Source organism: Akanthomyces muscarius (assembly GCF_028009165.1).
Source record: "Akanthomyces muscarius strain Ve6 chromosome Unknown contig_18, whole genome shotgun sequence".
Classification (NCBI taxonomy): domain Eukaryota; kingdom Fungi; phylum Ascomycota; class Sordariomycetes; order Hypocreales; family Cordycipitaceae; genus Akanthomyces; species Akanthomyces muscarius.
In genome coordinates, this window is record NW_026611618.1 from 1,591,027 (window position 1) to 1,612,625 (window position 21,599).

Genomic DNA, 21,599 nt, shown 5'->3' on the forward strand with positions numbered 1-21,599 from the left:
GGCCAGGTATCGCGGCCAGCTCCCTTGCAGGTGGCAGGCACGCAGGGTACAAGCCTGCAGTGGAGGACAAGTATCTTGTCTTAGCGGTAACGGGCGCCGTCTGGGACTAGCCACGCCTGGACCGCGCGCTAAAAATAAAGACAGCCCGCTATAAGCTGGCCGTCGGGGTACATTTCCAGTCTTGAGTTCTTGTACCTTGACTCTTTGAGACACTCCGAGCAACGTGGAATAGTACGCAATTTGGCCGACTGCGCATGTCGCCGCCTGATTCAGAGCTGCGACTTCTTCTCGCCCTTTTTTCCCCATCTCTGGAACCCCGACGGACAACCAACGGTCCTTTTCCCCCTGGAGGGCAGAGTGCATTAGCGGAATCTCCAATCTGATTCCCCGACAGTCGCTACGGAATACGAGGAACTGCCATGTGCTCGGTAGCTTGACGCTGGCAGACCGATCAAGACAAGCCCCGACACCGAACAACGCGCCGGCGGCCGCAGAAGAAGCACCTATAATGTCCGACGAAGTGTCCCAGTTCCTCGAGCAGGTCGAGCAGCTGCGCGGCAAGCAGATTGAGGATGACCAGCTCAGAGCCCGCGAGCGCGAGGAGTTTATGGCGGCCAAGCGAGAGCGCCAGGCCAGAAGAGAAGGTGAGTCGTCGTCGTTGTCGTTGTCGATGCCCGATCCCGAGGTTAGAAATGCGGCATGTACAATTCTGGCCCGGTTGTGCAAAGAGACAAGAAAAATCACCGATCCAAAAAAGACATCAAGAGATCAGGCCGTACAGCTGGCCGGCTACAAGCGATTGCTCGTCTGTCTGGCAGCTGGCAGCTGGCAGAAAACGCGGTCCCCTCACCCAGGACCACCGTCATCAAACAGAGCACCACTACCCACCCTGCAATGACAGCAAAAAATCTCAAAGGTACCCTGATAAACTAACTGGCATCTCTTCAATTGCTTCAGAGCGCGCACGATCAATCTCGCCGCAAAAATCTTCACCCGCAAACACTCCGTCTCCGCGCGCCAATGCCCGCGCCGTCAACCTATCCGACTCGCTGAAGTTCGACTCCTCCCTTAACCTTGACGACGCCCGCGAATCCTCAGTGGAACTGGCACGCGGGATGGGATACTCGAACTCGCCCACAAAGGAGAACGAGGCACCGATTGGCGTCGAGTCCAAGCAAGACGCCACCGTTGGTGCCTCTGACGCCGGTCTTGCCAGAACCTCGACGCTGTCCTGGCAGCAGCGCCGGCCCAACTCGCGCGGCGGCACCGCTTCACGCCCGCTGAGCATGGTGGCCGCGCAGAATGCCACGCAACGTGGTGTCGCCCGCATGCAAGATCCGCAGCCCCCTGCTGCGACACCCGAACACCAGACCCTCACGAGAGAAGACATCGCCAAGACGCTGGGCTTGAAGGATCCCTCGTGGTTCCGCCAGACGGCTGAACGTGGCCAAGCCTCCGCTGCTTTTAGGAAGAACCAGGTGGAAGACGGTGATACCATGGACATGTCGTCTGTCAAGGCTCAATTGCCCGGCATGTCAGGCGTGGAAAAGGAATCCGTGGCAAGCCCGACATCTGCTACTCTTGCGTCCCCACTGCCACTCAATCCACCGGCCTTTGACTTTGCGGCGGAAAGGCAAGCTGACACCGACTTGCCCAGCGGCCGAAGTTCGCCTACCCGCTCTGCCTCTCCTACAAAGGGCCTGGGTGGGTTTGTTCAGAGTGCCATGTTGAAGAGAAGCGACAGCATTAAGCGCTGGAGCGTTACCAGCCCTCCTGGCTTAAGCCGTGCCGATTCGGTCTCTGGTAACATTGCTGGTCACAAGGGAGAAGCAGTAAGAGGAAGCCCACGACCGCGGAGCACGATTAGAGAATCTGCTACGCCGGATTCCAGCCGACCTACGTCACGAAGCGGCATCAAGGAAGAGAGCGCATCTCCCGACCCCTCAAGCCAAGGGACTCTAAGCCGCGAGCCAAGCGATTTGAAAATTCCCACCAGCCCTTCCAAAACAATGGATTCGAGACGATGGAGCCCGACCAAGTCCAGCTGGCTGGAAAGCGCCCTGAACCGACCCGAGTCCCCTCGACCGCAGCACAAGTCCAATCAGTCGCAGCCCGAATGGATGTCGGAGCTGGCCCGCAGCAAGGCCGCAAGCCCCAGCGGCGAAGGCAGTCGCCCAGGCTCGCCTTCAAAGCATCCCGTCAGCATCGGCGGCCTCATGAGAACGACACCATTTGATGGAGGCGCGAAAACCAACACGACCGGCCTGGGTGGAATCTACTCTCCGCCTCCAGGTGGCAACAGACCGCAATTCGGGCACGCTGCTAAGCAGAGCTTTTCTATGGCTTCAACCGTGCGACCGTCCTCGAGCTTCGAAGCTGAACCTCCGCATACCCCTACGCCAAGGGAAGCCAAGCCAGATCTTAAGCGAGAAGTCAAGCCGGAAGTCAAGCCGGAAGTCAAGCCGGAAGTCAAGCCGGCATTGAAGCCAGAGGTGAAGTCAGAAGCGAGGTCCGATACTAAGCCGGACACGGATACGGATGCGCGGTCGCAGCCCAAGCCGGAGCCTGTGAAGCGGATAGCCTTAGCTTCCCCCCCGGCTCTCAAGCCCAAGCCCGCTGTGCCACCGACGAAGGACTTCCGCTCAAGCTTAAAACCCCGTCCTGTCGACACTGACGCCAAAGCATCCGAAGAACCCGAGTTCAGAAATGCTCTGGGCAACTTGCGTCGCACCAAGACACAGAACTATGTCGCGCCTGATGAACTGAAAGGGAATATTCTTCGCGGCAAAGCTGGCCTTGCTGCTAGCGGTGGCCCGCAAAAGACGGAGCGAAAGGACGAATTCAAAGATTCGATTCTCAAGAAGCGAGAAGACTTCAAGAAAGCTCAAGCTGATGGGAAAGGTGTTGCACGAACTGTTGCAGCTGCTTCGGCTCCAGCAGCTTTACCGGAGGGTCTGGCCAGGAGAGCCGAGCTGGGCAAGGGTGGTTCCGTCCGGGGCAACAACCCTGTCACTGGTTCATCTGCCGCTGCCGCCAAGAAGCCAGAGCCATTTAAGCCAGTACCTGCGCCGAAGCGAGTCCCCAGCGGCGCTGCCTCGGCTGCCACAAAGAACCCCGGGCCCGAAAAGCCTCGCCGCGTCTCCACCGAACCCCAGAGAAAGGCCAGCATCGAAGCCCGTCGGGTGCCCAGCATGAAGAAGGAGACTACGGCGCCGGCGAGCCTGCAGCAAGGTCGTGCTGGGGCTGGTAAGCTCGCAGACCGTTTCAATCCCAGTCTTGCCAATATGCTTGCGCGAGGTCCGCCCCCAATGGCATCAAATGCAGGGCAACGGTCTGAAGACAATGGAGCGAGCGCCAGCCCTGTGGCCGAGCCATCCGCACCCGGACCGCAGTTGACACATATGACCAAGGGACGAGCTCGTGGGCCTAAGAGAAAGGTTCCGACGTCTGCCGCTGGCGCAAAGGCTAGCGCTGCGCCGGCAGCTACGGCGGCTCCTGTAGAGGAGCCCACGAAGCCCTCGCCAAGAACCGAGGAGGCCAAAGTAGCAGCCACTGAGCCCGAGAGGAAGCCCGGTGCTATGTCTGTTCAAGAGCAAGTTGCGGCCCAGGCAGCTGCTCGTAGCAAACCTCCGCCGCAGCGGCCTTGGGAATCAGCGGCAAGCAAAGCAAGCGCCGACGCCAGCTCGTCGCCCAAGACACCTTTGCAAAAGTCATCCTTCAACCAGGCAAACAGTGCAGTTACCTCGCCTTCACACGACGCCTTTCCTGGAAAGAGCACCATTGCAGAGAAGAGACAGTCTAAGCCGCTGAGTGCTAACCGCCTCTCTAAGTTTATAGACAGTGTTGAAGAGAAATCTGACAAGCCGAGCCCTTCGCCAAAGCCTCTCGCGCCAGCCAAGGTCACGCCTTCATCTAATTCTGCCTCCTCGCCCAATTCTGAAGTTTCGTCAAAGCTGGCGCCCTCACCGCGATCCGTCGCCTCGCCCAAGTCAGCTTCCTCAAAGCCAGCTTCGATCAGTGTTCCTTCGTCCGCGCCTATTTCACCAGAGAAGCCTACCACACCACGACAGAAGCATGCCACATCACAAGAGCAGCCTACCACACCACGGGAGAAACCCACTACACCGCGGGAGAAGCAGAGCGAAAGACAGTTTGCGTCTCCCGCTCATGCCATGCCCTCCAGAACATTTGGTACCATCGGCCCAGGCTCGCCCTCTAGAAGCTTTGGCACCATCGGCCCAGGTTCACCCAGGCCGACACTACATGGACCCCGTCCTCAGGCCGACTCGTCACGCCCGAAGTCGCGACACGGCCGCCCTCTTTCCAGCGCTGGCCTATCTTCTGCGGCATTCTCCGCACTGGAATCACCCATGCCTTCACCTACCAAACAGCCGGGCGAAATCACCACATTATTTAAGGATTTCTTCGGACCGCCACGCCCTAGAAAGGACTTTAAGGTTGACGCGGGCGAGGTGTTGATGAGCCACCCCGAGCCAGTAGCTAAGATCCAAACCCAGGAGGTTCAGATGTACCGACTCTCGGGCGACGGCAAGAAGACGCCCGTGTCGTCGCAGAACGAGCGTGTACTTTTTGATGGCGAGATGTACATTTGTGCCCATAGCTTCAAGTCTGCAGCTGGGTCAGGCACCGTCGAATTGTACTTTTGGGTCGGTGATGAGGTTCCCGAGGCTCTGGCACAAGACGCGCAAATTTTTGCCCAAAGGGAAGCCAAGGCTATCGGCGGCAGACTTTTGAAGCTGTACCAAGGAAAGGAGACGACCGAGTTCATGCAAGCCCTGGGCGGCGTCATTATCGTGCGACGCGGCTCCAGCGACCGCTTCGACAGTCTGGCCCCGCACATGCTTTGCGGCCGCCGATATCTCGGACAGGTTGCTTTTGACGAGGTGGACATGAGCACTTCTAGCCTCTGCGCTGGATTTCCCTTTATCATTTCGCACAGCGGCAAGTGCTGCCTGTGGAAGGGTAAAGGCAGTGATGTAGACGAGCTGAGCGCCGCCCGACTGGTTGGTATGGAGAACACCATTTCTGGCGAGCTCATGGAGCTCGAAGAGGGCAGCGAGCCGGTTTCGTTCTGGCAACTGTTCGAGGAAGGCCAAGCCAAGTCTCACTCTGCCGATCACTGGCGCCTCAAGCCCAACTACAGCAAGTATGGCAGCAGACTGTTCTGCTCTGACGCCGATGCGCGCCACCAGGTAAGAATTATTTAGTCCTCGGATAGAAAGTCAATGCTAACGCCGTGGCAGATTACAGAGATTGCGCCCTTTAACCAGACGGACTTGTCACCTCTGAAGATTTATGTGCTGGACGCCTTTTTTGAAATGTATGTTGTCGTGGGCTCCGGTGCGCAGTCGCAATACTCGTCCTTCCGCAACGCGCTCGATTTTGCGCAAGAATACGCCATCCTATCTGCGAGTATGGAGGACCGCCCATTTGTGCCCGTTTCTACCATTGTGCTGGAGGGCATCCCGCGAGATCTGAAGCGCGTGTTCCGCAAGTGGGAGGATGCGCGCAACCCCACGGTGACGAACACGTACCTAAGGCGCGGGCGCAGCTTGAGGGTTGTGCCGCTGTCGCAGGCGCTGCAGGCTCTGAGCGAGTAGATTTTGTACGAGCGTGTGTGAGCATACAAATGTGCGTTACTTGAACGATGAAGGAGGATAAGCATTATATGTGTGGCTGTTTTTTACTTGTTTCTTTTTTTTTTTCTTTTTTCAAATCATGGTTATATGTGTACATGAGATACTTGGTAGAAGAGCAAAAGAATAATACATGAAACCAAGCGATGGCCCCCATATGGCTCTGCACTGTGGCAAAATGGCACATGACAGCCGTAGTGCGCATATGCCCATGCCGTGACCGAAGTCGGACATGTGAATCCATGCAGGATGAGGTTGATCCCTGTTTCTGCTTACTCGCAGGATTCGACACAGAGAGCGATAGGCCATCATTTCTACAGGCCGGGGTTGACCACACCGCAACCCCCCACCATCGCCCCCGGGGGTTGACGGGATACATTGCGAGTGGTTGGAAAAGGCGTGCTTGGCAAGATTTCCCGGGCGGCGGAGCAGCGTAATCCGAACTTTACTTTTCCCCAGACCCAGAAAGCGTTGTGCAGATTACATGCGACCCCCACAAGTTATTGGCTCTCGGCCGGTGAACAAACTGCGATGCTAAGCGACCGAAGCCGAGCACTCTGGCGAGAGAGCCTTGTTGTGCAAGACGAAGAAATGTATTTAAAAGCAAACGCGCACAAGGCAAGAAAGGTAATGCGATGCAAGACTTGCCAATTATTGTGACCATGATGTCGATTTGATCATGATGGCTGTGGAAAACAAGACAATTCTCCGTGATGACGACGTAACGAATCAGAGACGACACTTGGACGACGGCGTCGGTGGCGCATCGAGTCCAGACGACGACGCTAAACAGCAGCAGCAGCAGCAGCAGCCGCCGCCGCCACCACTTACACGAGATGCGCGCCCAGAGTCGCCGGACCGCCAGCTCGACCCGGAGCAGAGCGACGATGCGTACGACGTGTACAAGTCGCCGGCGCCAGACGGCGGGCTGACGGCGTGGCTGGCGCTGCTGAGCTCGTGGTGCATGCTGTTCTGCACCTTTGGCATGATAAACTGTACGTGCGCAACGCTCCTTTGATGGCAGGCGAGAGGATAAAGGGGGGCAATGAAGACTGATGATTGTGTCGAAATCAAGGCATTGGCACTTTTCAGGGCTACTACCAAGAAGTCTATCTCCGGGAGTACTCGCCCAGCGTCGTGTCCTGGATCCCGTCGTTGCAGATATTCATTGCCTACGCCACGGTACGTTTCCTCTACCCTCGCGCCTTTTTTTTTTTTTTTTGGTTGGTAAATCCCAGCTAACACGAGACAAACAGAACCCATTCACAGGCCGCCTCTACGACGTCTACGGCCCGCGCGTCCTCGTCATGGTCGGCACCGTCCTCGAGGTCCTCGGGCTCATGACCACGTCCCTCGCGACGCGGTACTACCAGATCCTCCTCGCCCAGGGCCTGTGCACCTCCCTCGGCATGTCGGCGCTCTACGTGCCCGCGACCGCCCTCGTCGCCAGCTGGTTCGACCGCCGGCGCGGGCTCGCCTACGGCCTCGCCACCAGCGGCTCCTCGTTTGGCGGCGTCGTGCTGCCCGTGCTCATCGCGCGGCTCGTCCCCCGCGTCGGCTTCCCCTGGGCGCTGCGCTGCGCCGCCTTTCTCATCCTCGCGCTGCTCCTCGTCGCCAACGCCACCGTCAGGTCGCGCCTGCCGCCGAGCCCGAGGCCCCTGTCCCGGCGCGTCCTCGCGGCGCCGTTTCTCGACGCCAAGCTCATGCTCGTCAACGTCGGCTTCCTACTCATGACGCTCGGCGTCTTCATCCCCATCAACTACATGGTCGTCGAGGCGCGGCGGCAGCACGGCATGGCCGAGGCGCTGAGCCACTACCTCGTCGCGACGATGAACGCGGGCAGTCTCGTGGGCCGCGTCGGCGCCGGGCTCGTCGCCGACTGGGTCGGCGCGTACAACACCTTTGTCGCCGTGTCGGCGCTCGCGGGTGTGCTGGTGCTGGCGCTGTACATTCCGGCGGCTAGCGGCGCCGCCGTCCTCGCCTTTTCGGTGCTGTTTGGGTGCACGAGTGGCGCGTACATTGCGCTGCTGGCGCCGCTGGTGGTCAAGATCTCGCCGCTCGAGGAATCGGGGTACCGCATCGGCCTGCTGTTTGCGCTGTCGTCCGTCAGCGGCCTCGTGACGAGCCCGATCGGCGGCGCTATACTGGAGCGCTGGGGCGGCGACTACACGGGCATGAAGATTTACTCGGGCATCATGATGCTGAGCGGCGCGGCGCTGGTGTTTGTCTCACGCATGATGGCGACCAAATGGAAGATGAATGCTATTTTCTAAGGTAGCTCTATGAAAAGGGGGGTATCAGCCAGACAAAGAAAGTTACTTCTCTTTTCCTTCCCTCCGCGTCTCAGTCTTTTTGTTTTTCCTTCCTCGGTATATATACGAACGTGTGGGGGTAATTGATGCTTTCTTTCTAATAGGCCAAAAATTGCAAGTCTTGACAGGCAATTAAGATGTTGTAGGATGTTGAAAATATGTCGGGGCAGTGTGAATGTATCGTTCCTTTCTCATGGTCGAATCGTCTCGGCGTCGCGCTCTTCGAAACACGTAAACTGGGCAGCGTCAAGGTGGTGGATATTTGCAAGTCAACGCCGCTTGCTGTCGTTTAGTTCTTGATATCGACACCAGAAGAGACCGCCGAGGAAGGGTTGGCAGGGACAGCCATGGGCTGGCCACGGGCCTTGGCGGTCAGGGTCATGAGCTCCTTGAGCATGAGTTCGCGCGTGGTGCGGGTGAGCTCGTCGACGTCTGCAGAGGTGAGGCCCTTGGTGGGGATGGGGTCAAGAACTGCCATCACATGTTAGTCAAAGGTTCTTGTGTAATCAGAATAATGGGCTGTACGTACTTTTAATGGGCACTGTGCCGGCATTAAAGACATAGTCCTTGGGATACAGGATATGGCTGTAGTTGGCCACGACGCAGGGAACAATGGGGACCCCGGCCTGGACAGCCAGATGGAAAGCACCCTTCTTGAAGGGCAGCAGCATGGGCTCCTTGGAGTAGCTGCGGGTGCCCTCGGGGAACATGTAGACGCTCTGCTGGCGGGACTTGATCTCGTTGGCGGCGCCCTGCATGGCCTGGCGGGCGTCCTTGCTGTTGGCGCGGTCGATGAAGATGGAGCCGCTGAGGGTCATGAACCAGCCGAGAAAGGGAATGTGCTTGAGGGAGCGCTTGCCGGTGACGCTGCAGTACTTGGGGAAGACGGCGCCGAGCATGAGCACGTCGAGCTCCGTCTGGTGGTTGCCGAGAAAGACGGCGGGCCGCGTGGTGCCGAGGACGTTGCGCGGGTCGTCGACCTCGAAGCTGGCACCTGTGGTGAGGCGCGCCGAGTAGAGGAAGGCGCGGGCCGTCGCCCACTGCGCAATGTTCTGGTGCCCGACGAGGGTGAGGATGATGGAGGAGACGACGCCAAAGACGGCGGCCCAGAAAAAGGTCATGTACATGGCGAGGCAGCGCGCAAAGAAGCCCGCCTTGGGGATGACGAACGACATCATGAAGAGGACGGACGTCAGGGCGCAGTATGCGACAAAGGCGGCGACGTTGTAGTAAATAAAGGCGTTCATGGCGGAGGTTGGGTTGCGTATCCGGAGCTGGTCGCAGTCGCAATGCAGGAGGGTTTGACGGCGGCTGGCGAGAATTCTTGTAGTGAGGCTTCGTTTACAAGAAGATGGCGGAGCGTAGGTCTAGCAGACTGGAAAGCTCGCCGGGTGGTATGCTGAGCAGCTCGACTTTGCGATTGGAGGGGTTGCAAGCGGAAAAGGTTCGGTTCGGGATCAAAGCCGGCGAGGTCGGAGAGAGGGGAGAGACGGCACAGGACTGGGTTTCCTTGTCAGTGGCTTTTCCATGCGGCAGATTCGTATCAAAAGGCAGCTGTGACGTCGAGGAGGAGAGGACGATCGAGGGAGTGGGACACGGGGCTGTACAAGAGGGAAAAGCGAGGGTGTCACGAGAAAACGGAATGGACCACGGGATGGACACTGCAAACGCAAAATGCGGTCGGCGGCCCCGCGTGGCGGCGGCGTGGGGTCTGCTGTGGCGCAACAGGCACGCACCGCCGAAGCAGTTGTTCAGTGGCCGAAGCAGGCTTTACAGTGGCGGAACGGCAGGCAAAGCTTCAGCGTGTCCAAAGGCCCGCTTTTGTTGAGATGCACCTAAAGACCTCGGCAGCATGGCATATGATCATTGTTTGATGCTACTTGGTTTACTTCCTGGGAAAGAAAATCTAGAAAGAAAAGTCTTGACAGCTTTAGTTGGCAGAAATCAGGTTTCCTCAAATAGAAACCTGCCAGAACGAAAGTCCTCCACTGCAGTGTTACGCCGGAACTTGACGTTCAGATGTCACGGAAGCATGTGCTACAGGGCTTGTTGGGGAGGAGGACCCTCTTCAAGCTCCAGGCGTCTCTGGGCCTTCTTCAGCAGCTGAAGCGCTCGAGCTGGCGGATCAGCTGGCGCGCATTGTGCGCTAACGTCCTGTGACGCCCCTATAAATTCACCCCTCCACCTTGCTCGGCTTCAAGATTTGCACATGCCAGCATTCAAGTTTGAATATCGTTTACACGGATCCAAATAGCAAAAACCCAAATATTTGCACTTCGTTATTCTTGGAACAGGTTTATCATTCAACATGCTTCGGCGGTAAAACGCAGAATGCGGGGTTACGACAGATTGACAAGGCGGTGGACCATGACAGGCAACATCCAACAGTCGACTTCACAGGTGCAGATGTGAACCTCCGCTGGCATGATACCATCGGGCTTTATACAGGTCGCTCATTGTGTGCAAACGACAGCTGGCAGATCCCCCCTCTTTGATTAAAACAAACTGTTACATGCAGCTTCCCTCCCAAACGTGATCTGGTGCCACTGGCCAGTCTAGCATCCAATCGACGACGGAGAGCTAAAGTCAGCGTCCTAGTCTCCAGCTTTAATGATGCTGAAGTTGTCGAGGTGGCAGTGGTGGTTTGGTACCACCGATGACGCTGATGCAGGCTATGCGTTTGCCCATATGCTGGTGCAGCTGGCGCCAACCCTGGGGTTCCATTTGGTAAAGTCCTCGTGCGAGATGCTGTTGTAGGAGGTGATTTGATCGCACTACCCTTGCTCATGTAGTGGAACTTATTGCAGTCAACCAACATGTCCGGCTGCAGAGACTGAGGCGTGGCGATGCCGCTGCCCGGGGCCGTGGTGGTGGTTGTCGTGCTACTTCTGATGACGGAAACCGAGTCCATGATAGACACGCACGCAAACGCGTTGTACTTGAGCCTGGAGCAGTGCTTTCCAGCTCTGGGTTTCCACTTTATCCAGTCGTTGATGGAGATGCCAAACGGCAGGGTAATGCCATCGCACCTGTCTCAGCTCTTGACATAGTAAACCTTTTCGCAGTTGTCTACCACGCCAGGCTGCGCCGGGGTCGGCGTGGTAATGCCTACAGCAACAGCGCCACCAGCATACAGGCTTGAATGCAGACGATGCTGGGCAACTGGCGCGTTTCATGCCGCTTCCCGTTGGAGGGCTGAGTAGTGGTGGTGGGAGCCGTGGTGATGGGAGCCGTGATGAAAGGTGAGAATTGGGTGCTGGAAGAGTGTGTGGTCACGCTCAGCAGAAATTAAAGACAATCAGAGACCGCGCTATATACATATTGGTCTTGAAAAAGCTTGAGCGGAAGATTGGCGAAACACGCTTTGATAGAATTCATTTCCGGCACCCGTCCGCTCGTCCACTCGTCCACTCGTGAGAGACGGGGACCCCGGAGCAGGGGTCACTAACGATATACGTTTTCAGGTTTTTTTTCTGATTCCTGCGTGAACTCCTTTGCCAAGCAAGTTCTCATTCAGCGAGGCTGTATTATGATGGCCTCATTCCCGATGCTCCTCTTTGACGGTAATAATCCTCTGCCAAGCCACGTATATCATGGGTTGAAATCACACTGTGCCGGGCCCTTGTCCGCTCCGCAGCGGATATTGGCGTCGATAAAGAATTTATATGCTTGAATCTGGCTGGGATTTGTTCCGTTGCCCTACGAATGACCACCGACGGAAAATTTGCCTCGTCGCGCGTTGGTGTCGTGACAAAGCTGAAGAGAGTAAACACAGAGAGATAATTCATGGCCGGTTTCTCAGACCTTCCGATTGAGGTTCGCCTTACTATATGGCTCCTCATCATCCCCGACGACGAGGAAGGGGTCTGTCTCATTTGGCCCGGCCACAGCCCCGGCAGCGTAGGCGAGGGGCAACCGCCGCTGGCCTACCTCCCCGTGCTGCCGCTCACCGTCGACACGGGCTTCCCGCTGGCAATGCACATTTGCCGCGAGTCGCGCGCCGTGGCTCTGAATCCCAAGGCAGGCGGCGTGCGCCTGCGCGCTTCGCACGTCGCCCGCTGCATGACACCGTTTCGGTGCTTTCGCCCGGAGCTCGACGTGCTGTATCTTGACCAAGAGTCCATCTTTCACCTCGACCTCCTAAGTGAACCGGGGCGCTCGCATCTGCCCCTCGCGGGGCCGCCGGAGACGCCGGCGCGTTTGTGCTTCGAGGTCTTCATGGACATTTTGCGCCGCACGAGGCGGTTCGCGGTTCCCGTTGCGCTCGCGCTCGACGACGTGTTTCTCTTCCTCGTGTCCGACTACCTGCGCTACCACTCCAAGACGCCAGCGCCCGCAAGCTTGTGCATTGTATTGCCGTACACCACGCCGTACGTGTGGCGCGACAATGACAACGAGGGGCCCGGGCTGTTCGTGCCGCCAGGCAAACGATGCCGGCTCGTCACCGTGCCGCCAGCGGCCCTCCAGGATGACGCGCTGGTGGTTGTCGCCCAGGGAGGGGGCCTGTGCAGAGTCATGACCGCGAGGCAGGCCGTGGCAGACGTGTACGGGCTCGTCGTCAAGGAGCGTGAGGAAACAGAGCCGTGGGAGGAGCTGGGGATGCGCGACGGCCTAGAGCTTCAGGTGCGGGTGTTTGTCGAGCACCAGGGCAACGGCACGTGGTGTGAGGCGTGCAGGGACAGGATGTACAAGGGCGGATATCACTCGTCGTCGAGGATCGATGTGCCGCTGAGTCGGCGCCCGAACCCGGAGCTGGTGAGGGTGCATGATACTGATGCGGTTTTCCGTCCGGTTGATATTGACTGGGTACGTTGCATGTCCTTGTCTTGTCGGACGAGTTTTGTACTAACACGCTTGCGAAAGAAAAAAAAAAGGATGCGCCTTGGTAGTCGCACGGCACAGAGACTCCCAGGCAGGGGGGAAAGGGGGTTGCGACGAATTTGACGCTGGGATAGCTCTTCATTCTGGCCATGACGCAGAAAAGTTGGGCCGGCGTTGTGAGGGAGGGCGAGACTATCGAGATAAAGCATTGGGATCCTTTTCGGGCCACCGCCGGCGCTATGACGGAGCCGAAACGCGGTATAATTATCTCCTATCTTCTTATTTTTCTTGTTTTCCCTTAACTTGTCTTTTTTTATTAGCGAGTAGCTACTAGTATCTTGTTTTGCTAACCCTTAGACAGGCTGCCTTCTAATCCGTAAGTGAAGACTGTTTTCTAACTCTAAACATATATTTGTTAGTGCGTTAGAGCTGAGCCGTGAGCGTTTGCTGAAACTTTCGCTGTGATGGCGCCGCATCGAAAGCTCAAATAGAAATGCGCTGGAGGCTCACCCGCCGGTAATGAAAAGACCTTCATTCGCTCCTGCTGGCGGATTTGAAATACAATCCAGACGTGGCATTCACGTAGCGAATCTCTTTCAGTGTAGAACGCAGCATGTAGTTTCTACTCTGACCCAATGGACTACCCTCCAGATCACGTTGTAGCAACGCAGCTGACTGCTGTGAGTTTCGGGCCCAGGGCATGGCTACTGGCGACGGAACTCAACTAATGGCCAACAGCAGCCTGCTGCTTGGGTTCATATCGGTTTCCACTAGGCTTGGCAGCATCGATAATCCTTCGAATTTCTTTCTTGTCCTCCTCCGTCAGCTTGACATTCCGCGACGCCCAGTTCTCCTCCAAGCGACCGGCCTTGGTGGTGCCCGCAATCGGAATCAGCCCTTGCGAAGCAACCCAGGCGAGTGCGATTTGGCTAATCTTGCAGCCCTTCCGAGCAGCAAGCTTCTTGATCTCTTCCACGATGGCCCGGTTTTTGTAAAAGTTCTCGCCTTGGAATTTGGGGATCCTGCGGCGGAAGTCGTCAGCGGCAAAGTCGTCGGGGGACTTGTAGTTGAAGTCGTCGACGAGCCAGCCGTGTCCCAGTGGGCTGTAGGCGACGTATGCCACGCCCAGCTCTTTGGCAGTATCGATCAAGCCGTCTGTCTCGTGCAGCGTCTCAAAAGCAGAGTACTCGGCTTGCACGGCATCAATTTTGGCGACTGTTCCAAGTGACTGAATTAGAACCCTTTTCTCGACCCAACGTTTGCCAGGACCGGATTGGATACTCACTTGAATTGGCCTTGCGGAGCGTGGCGGCGGAGCATTCTGAAAGACCAATGTACTTTGTTTTGCCCGCTTTGCGAAGTTCATCAAGTGCGGGGATTGATTCTGTGAGGGGTGTGTCTACAAGGGTCAGTAAAATAGTCACTACCGTTATTAGGAACGAACATACTGGGGTCTATCCGGTGCAGATAGTAGAGATCAGGGGCGAAGCCGAGTCTCTCAATGGTGCCTTCGATATACTCCTTGATGTGTGATGCAGAATTGGTCACTGAACCACCTCCTCCGAAAACATCGAATCCGCATTTCGATGCGACTATACGTAGTAATGTTAGAAAATAAACCGATAGCTGCAAGTACGGAATGTGATAGCTTACTGAAGATCTTGTCACGAACATTGTGCTTTCTGATGAAGTCGCCCAGAAGCTTCTCATTCACACCGGCTTGATAGACAACCTGTGCCCCGAAGGGTCAGAGTCCGATCTATTTCATTTGGAGTAGTCGGATTCCTGGACTCACAGCAGTGTCCCAAAAAGTACATCCTAGCTCAAGTGCCTTCAACAGCACCGGCTCAGCTTCTTCGAGGGTCAGATTGCTGCCCAATCCGAAACTGAGGCCCATGGCGCCGAAACCTGGCCACGAGACCTGGACATCGCCAAAGGGAAGTGTGTTGACCATTCTTTTCTGTTGATGGATGAATTGCGCTTGTATAGTAAACCTGAGGCTATTCGAGTCTAGACTCTAATTGAAAGCGATGAAGGCAGGCAGCCCAATTTATAAACGGTGCATTTGTGGCACCGGAATTAAGAGAAGGGGTTAGGACTTTAGAGTCGAAGTATCACAGAATAGTAGTATGCCCATCACGTCAATAGTAATGTGGAGGCAGGCAGCGCGCGCCACTTTAAAGTACACGCGGTTGGAGAAGCCATCTATGCCTTTTTTTACGACGTGCGCAGGCCCAAGATGCGCGCCAAGGACGCTACTTCCCGTTCCGACATGGATTACCGTGTAAGTGTTCCGTATGTTTGTTAGTGTCAAAATACTCCACTCTCAATTTTCCGTCGAATTTCCCGGTCGTCCTTTGAAGTTGCGAGGCGTACGGGACGGCGATCGGCGATAATGACCCCACGTACGTCATCGCCATTGCCAAAACGTATGAATGCGAAAACGTCCGCGAAAAACACGACTTATCGCCGAATTTTCATGCGAATGTGATGCATGCATTTGATGGTTCCGCGAGAAATGCTGGCATCGTTTGTCGTGCTTCAAGTAGACATGATGGCACTGACGGCTACCATGGCTATTGTACTGCCATCGGCGACGGGTCCCAGTTGTTGAAGTACTTAAGACCTGATTCCACGCCAATTGGTGTCGATTCCCCATTTTGCTCTACACGACACCAGTTACTCAGTCTGCATTATCTGCACACGATCCGCACGCAGGGAGCCGCGGGAAAATGCTGGCAGTTGCTTTGGGATACGTCGGACCCAATGATCCAACTTGCAAAGCATGTAATCTCTACATCGTCTAAATCGATCTACCTAATATGGTAGTACAATAGAGGACCCTTTTTCTTTTTTTGAATGAGTATGCGAGGCGCCTGTCAACCTTGAACGATTCACTATGCTAGGACGCTATCATTATGCAAGGCAAAGACACAGAAAACAAGGCAATCCTACTATATATAAAAGCCGCTTGTCAAGTCTTGTAATCTCAATAAGACATCGGCTTAAAGGAAATAATTAGATAACAAGGCCCCGCTCTGCTAGATAGACATACTAACTACTTGCTCAGTAAGTCGCGGGATCTCGGGACATAGACAGCCACAGCCACACCAATCTCCACATCATGCTCAGGCTTGTCTTGTTAGCTATTTCTTGTCAGCTGCTTCCAAAATCTTGATATCCCCCCTGGCTGGGCTAATGAGCCTGCTTTGCGCTTATTTTGGCTCTTTGTTTGCTGTGTAGGCGCTGCCATTGGCTGTGTTGGTATGCTTGAAGCCGAGTTACTCGGGAAATATGACTCTCTTGAGGAAAGAGCCGAGCTCGACAAGCTAGACATGTCTTGCGGTGCAAGGAAGGAAGATGGATCCGACTTTGGTGAGAGTGTAGAGTCTTCTTTTGCAAATGAGACTGAATGATCAGGGTCAGGGAATTGTTGATCTTGCGATCCAAATGCAAGCCTGATCTGGCGGGCTACTTCAGGATCAGCATTGCGCCTTCTGTACCCCGCTTGTTTGAGTAGTTGTAGAACATCATCATCGGGAATAAATTCTTCCCAGGCTTTGCGTCCCGCTGGGAGAATATTGGGATCCGCGCCATGCTCAAGAAGCAGGACCACGATGGGAAGCGTGCGCTTCTTTGCGGCGTAATAGAGCGCCGTCCTTCTTCCAGAATTCATGCCATTTACATCGTGGCCCAAGCTGAGGAAGAGATTTATCATAGGGATGTTGCCCGTGGTTACCGCCTGTTTTATCGTCACAGCTCGTCGTAACCCCGTGACGGCTCTGCAACAGCGTGACTTGCCAAAAGCCAAGTTACAGATGGCTTTATAGCTATGGCTCGATGGCCGAAGATCGAGCCATTCTTCTGGTGTAAGGCCACTCTCATCAAGCAAGCCTCGAGGCTCTTGTATAGCAGCGCTGCCAAGCAGGACCCCGATAGTAGACAGATCTCGACTGTACACAGCTAGGTGAAAAACGGACCAGCCATGATTGTCCTGCTGAGAGGCATTCATTCGTACACGCTCGTCTTCCAGGAGACACTGGGCAACTTGAGAATGGCCCATGTAGGCTGCATGGTGAAGTGCAGTCCACCCGTGGCAGTTTGCCTTACGCGCGTCCGCACGTCGTGAAAGAAGCAGCTTCACAATGTTAGCATGCCCTCCATTGGCAGCACAATGCATCGCTGATGTGCCATACGAGCTCACAGCATCGACGTTGGCCCCTGCTTCCAGCAATAAGCGCACAACTCCCAGATGGCCCTCTTCCGCTGCCCAGTGTATGGCAGACCAGCCATCCCGATCACGAGAATTTGGATTTGCGCCCATATCGAGGAGCAACTGTGCGATGAAGTGGTTGCCTGCAGCAGCAGCTTCATCTAAAGGCATCATCATCGGCCCATTAAGTGTCCTCGACATCTTAGCACCGCGGTGCACAAGGAACCCAGCGATTTCTATATGACTCAGACCGGCTGCCCAAGCCAGCGCAGATTTTCCATCTGGGCTGACTGAGTTGGGATTCCCAGCGCCTAGGGATAAAAGTTTCTCAGTGGCCGCAGCCTGGCCAGCAACCACAGCCCAGAGGAACGGAGTAAACCCGTAGTTGTCAATGGGATCGGCATCAGCGCCGTTGTCGGTCAAAATTTGTATTCCATGAGTGTTGCCCGTCTGTGCAGCATAATGCAAAGCTGTTTGACCGTTGTCGTCGCCTAGATCCACGATGGATTTATCGCCGGCGTTGAGTAACAGATCTACAATAGCAGGATAACAGGACTGTTCCATGAAGGCGTAGTGGAATGTCGTCCTACCGCTTTTGTCTCTGCTGCTCAATTTTGCGCCGCCCTGGATCAAAGACTTGGCCAATTGCAACTCGCCGGTCTGCACGGCCTGGTGAAGGTTTGTCATTCCTGCCACGTTTTTATCCTCCAAGTCAAGTCTCGACACTGACGGACTGAGGCCTTCCGCTTCGAGATCCAAATTGACATTGGCTGCCTCAGCATCGTCGTCGTCGTCCTGGAAAACGAGATCTTCGTCGTCGTCTAGTACACTGTACATAGAACCACGGAACTTTACTAACCCAGGCCCAACCTCATCATCTAATGGGTGGTCGCTATCAAAACTCATATTGTTCTCGTCCTCATCGCTCGGCAGCTTTTGTAGTGTAAGCAAAGCGATTTCTTTTATATGGCCGGCAATGTGTGACTGCAGAGCTTCGCTCGCAAAGGCGAGACTCGGTTCGACTTTTTCTGGGGGCTGGAAATCGTCGTTAAAGGGGCATTGCAGCATCTTCTCTAGGACAGGTCTTCGTGCTGCGCTGCTGAGAATCCCGGCATGAGTTTCAGGCACGCCATGCTCTCTGATCGAATGCTCCTGGTGCTGGATTTCCTGGTTGAATATCATTGGAGCGTGAGAAGGGGCTCTACACTCCCATGCCTGCCCGTGAGCGTTTTGCATGTGGCTGACCCAAGCTTTTGACGTTTCAAATGTTGGTGGAGCAGTCGTCTCATGTTCTCCCTCCAAGCAGTGTGGAAAGACACAAATAAATGGCTCCAAGTCTCCGATGACGTGAGTCCTGATGCACATTAGGTCGGAGATAATACTATTCAGAAAGTAGTACTCAGCTTACTGCCACAACCTTGACCTTGAACCGGTCTTAAACTCAATAATAACGCCACAGTACGGGCATTCTGGTGACGGCGGTACTGGGGGGAACGATAGTTTGTTGTTCACTACAATAGATTTAGCCCGAGGGACCTCCGTTGCAGACTTCGCGTAGAAAGCGCCAACAGCAGTCTGTCGAGCCGTCGTCGCATTTGTCGCTGGCGCTGGCACAAAGCCGGCTGGTCCTGATGATTTATTGTCGCTCGCAGGCTTTTGGAACACGCCCGCAGCAAAATGCACAGTCTGACGAGGATCCTCCTTTATCTTGGGTAGTTGTGGACGAACAGCTTGGGTGAGTTGTGGATTCTGAATACTCATGTCAATGCGCCGTCGGTGGGATCGCTGGTAATACAGCCGTCGAAGTCGCAGCTCATTCGCTCTGACTAATGCTTTGCGAAGTGAATCAGGCGCCTGGGGAAACCGGAAGCGGATATAGCATTCTGTGTAAAGACGTAACTCAGCAATCGCGGTATTTGCCTCTTCATCGTCGATGTATCGTTCGATTTTGCGAGCCCGGTTGGCCTTTGCGGACCTTCGAACGGCATTGGAGAGGCGGAAGAGTCGTGCTATGGTGCCGTGGATTGTGATTGTGATTTTCGAAACATTTTCTTCAGTCTGATCCAGCTCACTATCCGAGTCGCTTGAATCGTCGCCGGTTCTCCTCGTGACTTCTGAATCTTTGTTTTCTCCTATGCGCTGTTTCTTCCTTCTCCGGTTCGGACCCGGTGGTCGCTGTTCGTCGACTGGTTGCACTGTTGTGGTGAATCCTCGTCAGCTTGAAATTCTTGACCTACAGTCCATTCCAAAATCATGCGACGACAGGCACTTACAAGAATCTAAAGTCTCACAGATGACGTCGAGGAGCTGATGTAAAATCTGGACGACTGTGGGACTGTATCGGAGTCTGTAGTCCAGCGAAACATTGAGCGGCCCATAGACGTCCATGTTATTTCCCCAGAGTGTGAAGCGTGCCAACTGGTCATCCAAAATCGTAGGATCCGGCACGATATCTGCAATGGCCATTTTCCTCTGAAAAAGGGAGCTGCACTGGGCTGCATGCTCTGCGATGGTCGGGCAGAGACCATCTTGAAGAAAGACATCTTCAGTAAAATCGTCCTCCATGGTATCCAGCCCACTCATGGCGACGGAGAGGGGAGGGACTGCAGGCGACGTCCCTGTAGGTGCGCGGAATATTCACGAAGCTGATGTCCGTCGGTGCGCAAGGAGAGGGGAGAAGAGCAGCAGAAAATCTTGAAATCGTAGACAGCACAAGCGAATTGAGACGACGACGGAAGTTTGCAAAAGTTGTTGTAAGTGCCTCGGCTGGGGACAAGTTAGGCCTCGCCGAAACTGGCGAAGTGATGAATTGTGGTACGGGTGCTCGGGGAGGGCGATTCAGAGCCCGTCACTATACTGACTGCCACCCACTACACTGACTATGGGCAGCTTCTGGCGACTGTACTGACCGCTAGCTGCTGTGCTAATTGCAGGCCGCTGGTGGCTCTGGTGCCGTGGTTGGCTAACGTAGTAAGTCAAGAAACGCCCCTGTGCACTGGTCCGTCGCCCTCATCGCACAAGATATGGTAAGATACTCCGTACGCGTGATCATTCCCTGCCCTCTCCATTGGTCCAGAACCTTTGCAGAACCTTTGCAACCTGAATGCATCCTTCCGTTTCAAAGCCTTGTGGCTTGTGGCGCTGAGGACTGGCGCGCCCACACTGGCTCCAAGATCCCAATAAATTCAAAGAGCCTGAAGTCGGGCGGGCCGGCCCTCCGCAGCCTATGTCGGGGCTGAACTTTGATAAAAGAACCCCCAGTCACTCGCTTGTATGGAATATGCACACTCCCATTCCACTAATTATGCACCATCCTTTATTTGAGCGGATTAGCTACAGTGCAAGCAATCCGCATCCCATACTGTACTGGTTGGCACAGTGTCTGGTATGCTGTAGCGTTACGGCAATCGAATATAAACCGCCAAGAAAGCCACATACCTCAAGGTCCTTTTTAGCGCTTCTGCTTGTGCAATAACAAGTTAAAGTGTGACTACAAAGTTCTTGAGGAGGCTGCATTGCACGGATTAAAAGCAGTGCGTGTCAAGCAAAGAGGAGGGCGAGCTAGTGCGACAGCCTATGTACAACGTGATTTCACTACACGCCGAACAACGGACCAGAGCGGTCTGGGAGCAAATAACTTGCCAAAGATTGTCCATCACACAAGTGTACAGCGTCCTTGACAAGGAATCAAGGCCCATGATCTTGATTTGAACCTTGTTGCGGCAGCCATGTCTTTCACAAAGACGTATTTTCTATGTCCCACGTCGGACTTCATCCACCCACCACCCGCAGGTCCCCTCTACCTCGGTTCTATTATTCGCTCCTCGTCAGCACCGCAATACCCTCTTAACAGGGCAAACGTCATCGCCGTACCTGACGCAGCAGTCTTTCGCGTCGTCGAGACTAACTGGAAGAAGAACGTCTCCGCCGGCAAAGACTTTGGCCTGGGTGTCTATGCTCAGTTCCTGCAGCTGGCCACCGGTGCTGAAGTGGAAGCGGCGCATTCGAACCAAACCACAAACACGTTTGCTTTTGACACGCTGACGACTCTGGCTTTTGAGCCGACGCAGGAATATGTGCAAGAAGCCATCAGGGCAGCACCTGCTGTGCGGTCGTGGCTGAAGGAGCCTAGGCAGCGGTTCGCACCATTTTCCTCGCTCTACCTCGTCACGGGCATGAAGCTCGTCAAGGGCGCGATGGTCAAGTACTCAGCTTCAAAGAGCACGACGGCCACGGGTAATCTTGGTTTCAATATGCCTACTTTGGGCGTGACTGTCGGCCCAAAAGGCCATTGGAGCTGCGCGGCTAGCGACGAGACCGAGTTTAACCGTGAGTCGGAGTTTGTGTTTGCGTTTCGTTTGAAAAGGCTCAAGTTCGGGCGCAATGTCAAGATGGAAGAGTATAACAAGGGTGCCTTTCTGGCTGTAAGTGATGCAGAGGAAGAAGGCAACGACGCATCTATTTCTGTTTTAGTGGAGGATGTGGATGGCTCTGATATCAACACTGCGAAAGCTGTTTCTGATGCAACGGAACAGAGTATGGTTTATTGCGTCTCGACCTGATTGTGGTATGAATCAAATCGTGAGATGAAAGATG

The 21,599-nt window shown here is 55.1% G+C and overlaps 7 protein-coding genes across 8 annotated transcripts; 4 read left to right on the forward strand and 3 right to left on the reverse strand.

Moving 5' to 3' along the window:
• Window positions 1–508: 508 nt before the first annotated feature.
• On the forward strand, window positions 509–5,621 carry LMH87_008992 (uncharacterized protein; the record flags this gene model as incomplete). Its single annotated transcript, XM_056202254.1, has 3 exons — window positions 509–644; window positions 958–5,213; window positions 5,265–5,621. The coding sequence occupies 3 exons, from the start codon at window positions 509–511 to the stop codon at window positions 5,619–5,621; spliced, it is 4,749 nt and encodes a 1,582-aa protein (XP_056056835.1).
• Window positions 5,622–6,336: 715 nt separating this feature from the next.
• On the forward strand, window positions 6,337–7,930 carry LMH87_008993 (uncharacterized protein; the record flags this gene model as incomplete). The annotated part of the gene is made up of 3 exons (XM_056202255.1): window positions 6,337–6,652; window positions 6,733–6,839; window positions 6,914–7,930. The coding sequence occupies 3 exons, from the start codon at window positions 6,337–6,339 to the stop codon at window positions 7,928–7,930; spliced, it is 1,440 nt and encodes a 479-aa protein (XP_056056836.1).
• Window positions 7,931–8,258: 328 nt separating this feature from the next.
• On the reverse strand, window positions 8,259–9,216 carry LMH87_008994 (uncharacterized protein; the record flags this gene model as incomplete). The annotated part of the gene is made up of 2 exons (XM_056202256.1): window positions 8,259–8,440; window positions 8,499–9,216. The coding sequence occupies 2 exons, from the start codon at window positions 9,214–9,216 to the stop codon at window positions 8,259–8,261; spliced, it is 900 nt and encodes a 299-aa protein (XP_056056837.1).
• A 2,539-nt stretch (window positions 9,217–11,755) lies between these two features.
• Window positions 11,756–12,913, forward strand: LMH87_008995 (uncharacterized protein; the record flags this gene model as incomplete). Its single annotated transcript, XM_056202257.1, has 2 exons — window positions 11,756–12,775; window positions 12,833–12,913. The coding sequence occupies 2 exons, from the start codon at window positions 11,756–11,758 to the stop codon at window positions 12,911–12,913; spliced, it is 1,101 nt and encodes a 366-aa protein (XP_056056838.1).
• A 601-nt stretch (window positions 12,914–13,514) lies between these two features.
• Window positions 13,515–14,744, reverse strand: LMH87_008996 (uncharacterized protein; the record flags this gene model as incomplete). The annotated part of the gene is made up of 5 exons (XM_056202258.1): window positions 13,515–14,005; window positions 14,076–14,189; window positions 14,239–14,382; window positions 14,444–14,522; window positions 14,586–14,744. 5 exons carry the CDS (start codon window positions 14,742–14,744, stop codon window positions 13,515–13,517), a joined length of 987 nt encoding a protein of 328 aa, XP_056056839.1.
• Window positions 14,745–16,119: 1,375 nt separating this feature from the next.
• LMH87_008997 (uncharacterized protein) lies at window positions 16,120–19,586 on the reverse strand (the record flags this gene model as incomplete). Of its 2 annotated transcripts, XM_056202260.1 has the most annotated exons (5): window positions 16,120–16,198; window positions 16,294–16,928; window positions 16,995–18,357; window positions 18,412–19,198; window positions 19,277–19,586. In XM_056202260.1, the coding sequence occupies 5 exons, from the start codon at window positions 19,584–19,586 to the stop codon at window positions 16,120–16,122; spliced, it is 3,174 nt and encodes a 1,057-aa protein (XP_056056840.1). The 2 variants fall into 2 exon arrangements, with proteins under 2 accessions (XP_056056840.1, XP_056056841.1); XM_056202259.1 differs by lacking the exon at window positions 16,120–16,198 and having other exon boundaries at window positions 16,799–16,928; window positions 16,987–18,357.
• A 1,145-nt stretch (window positions 19,587–20,731) lies between these two features.
• On the forward strand, window positions 20,732–21,565 carry LMH87_008998 (uncharacterized protein; the record flags this gene model as incomplete). The annotated part of the gene is made up of 1 exon (XM_056202261.1): window positions 20,732–21,565. The coding sequence occupies one exon, from the start codon at window positions 20,732–20,734 to the stop codon at window positions 21,563–21,565; it is 834 nt and encodes a 277-aa protein (XP_056056842.1).
• Between the last annotated feature and the right edge of the window lie 34 nt (window positions 21,566–21,599).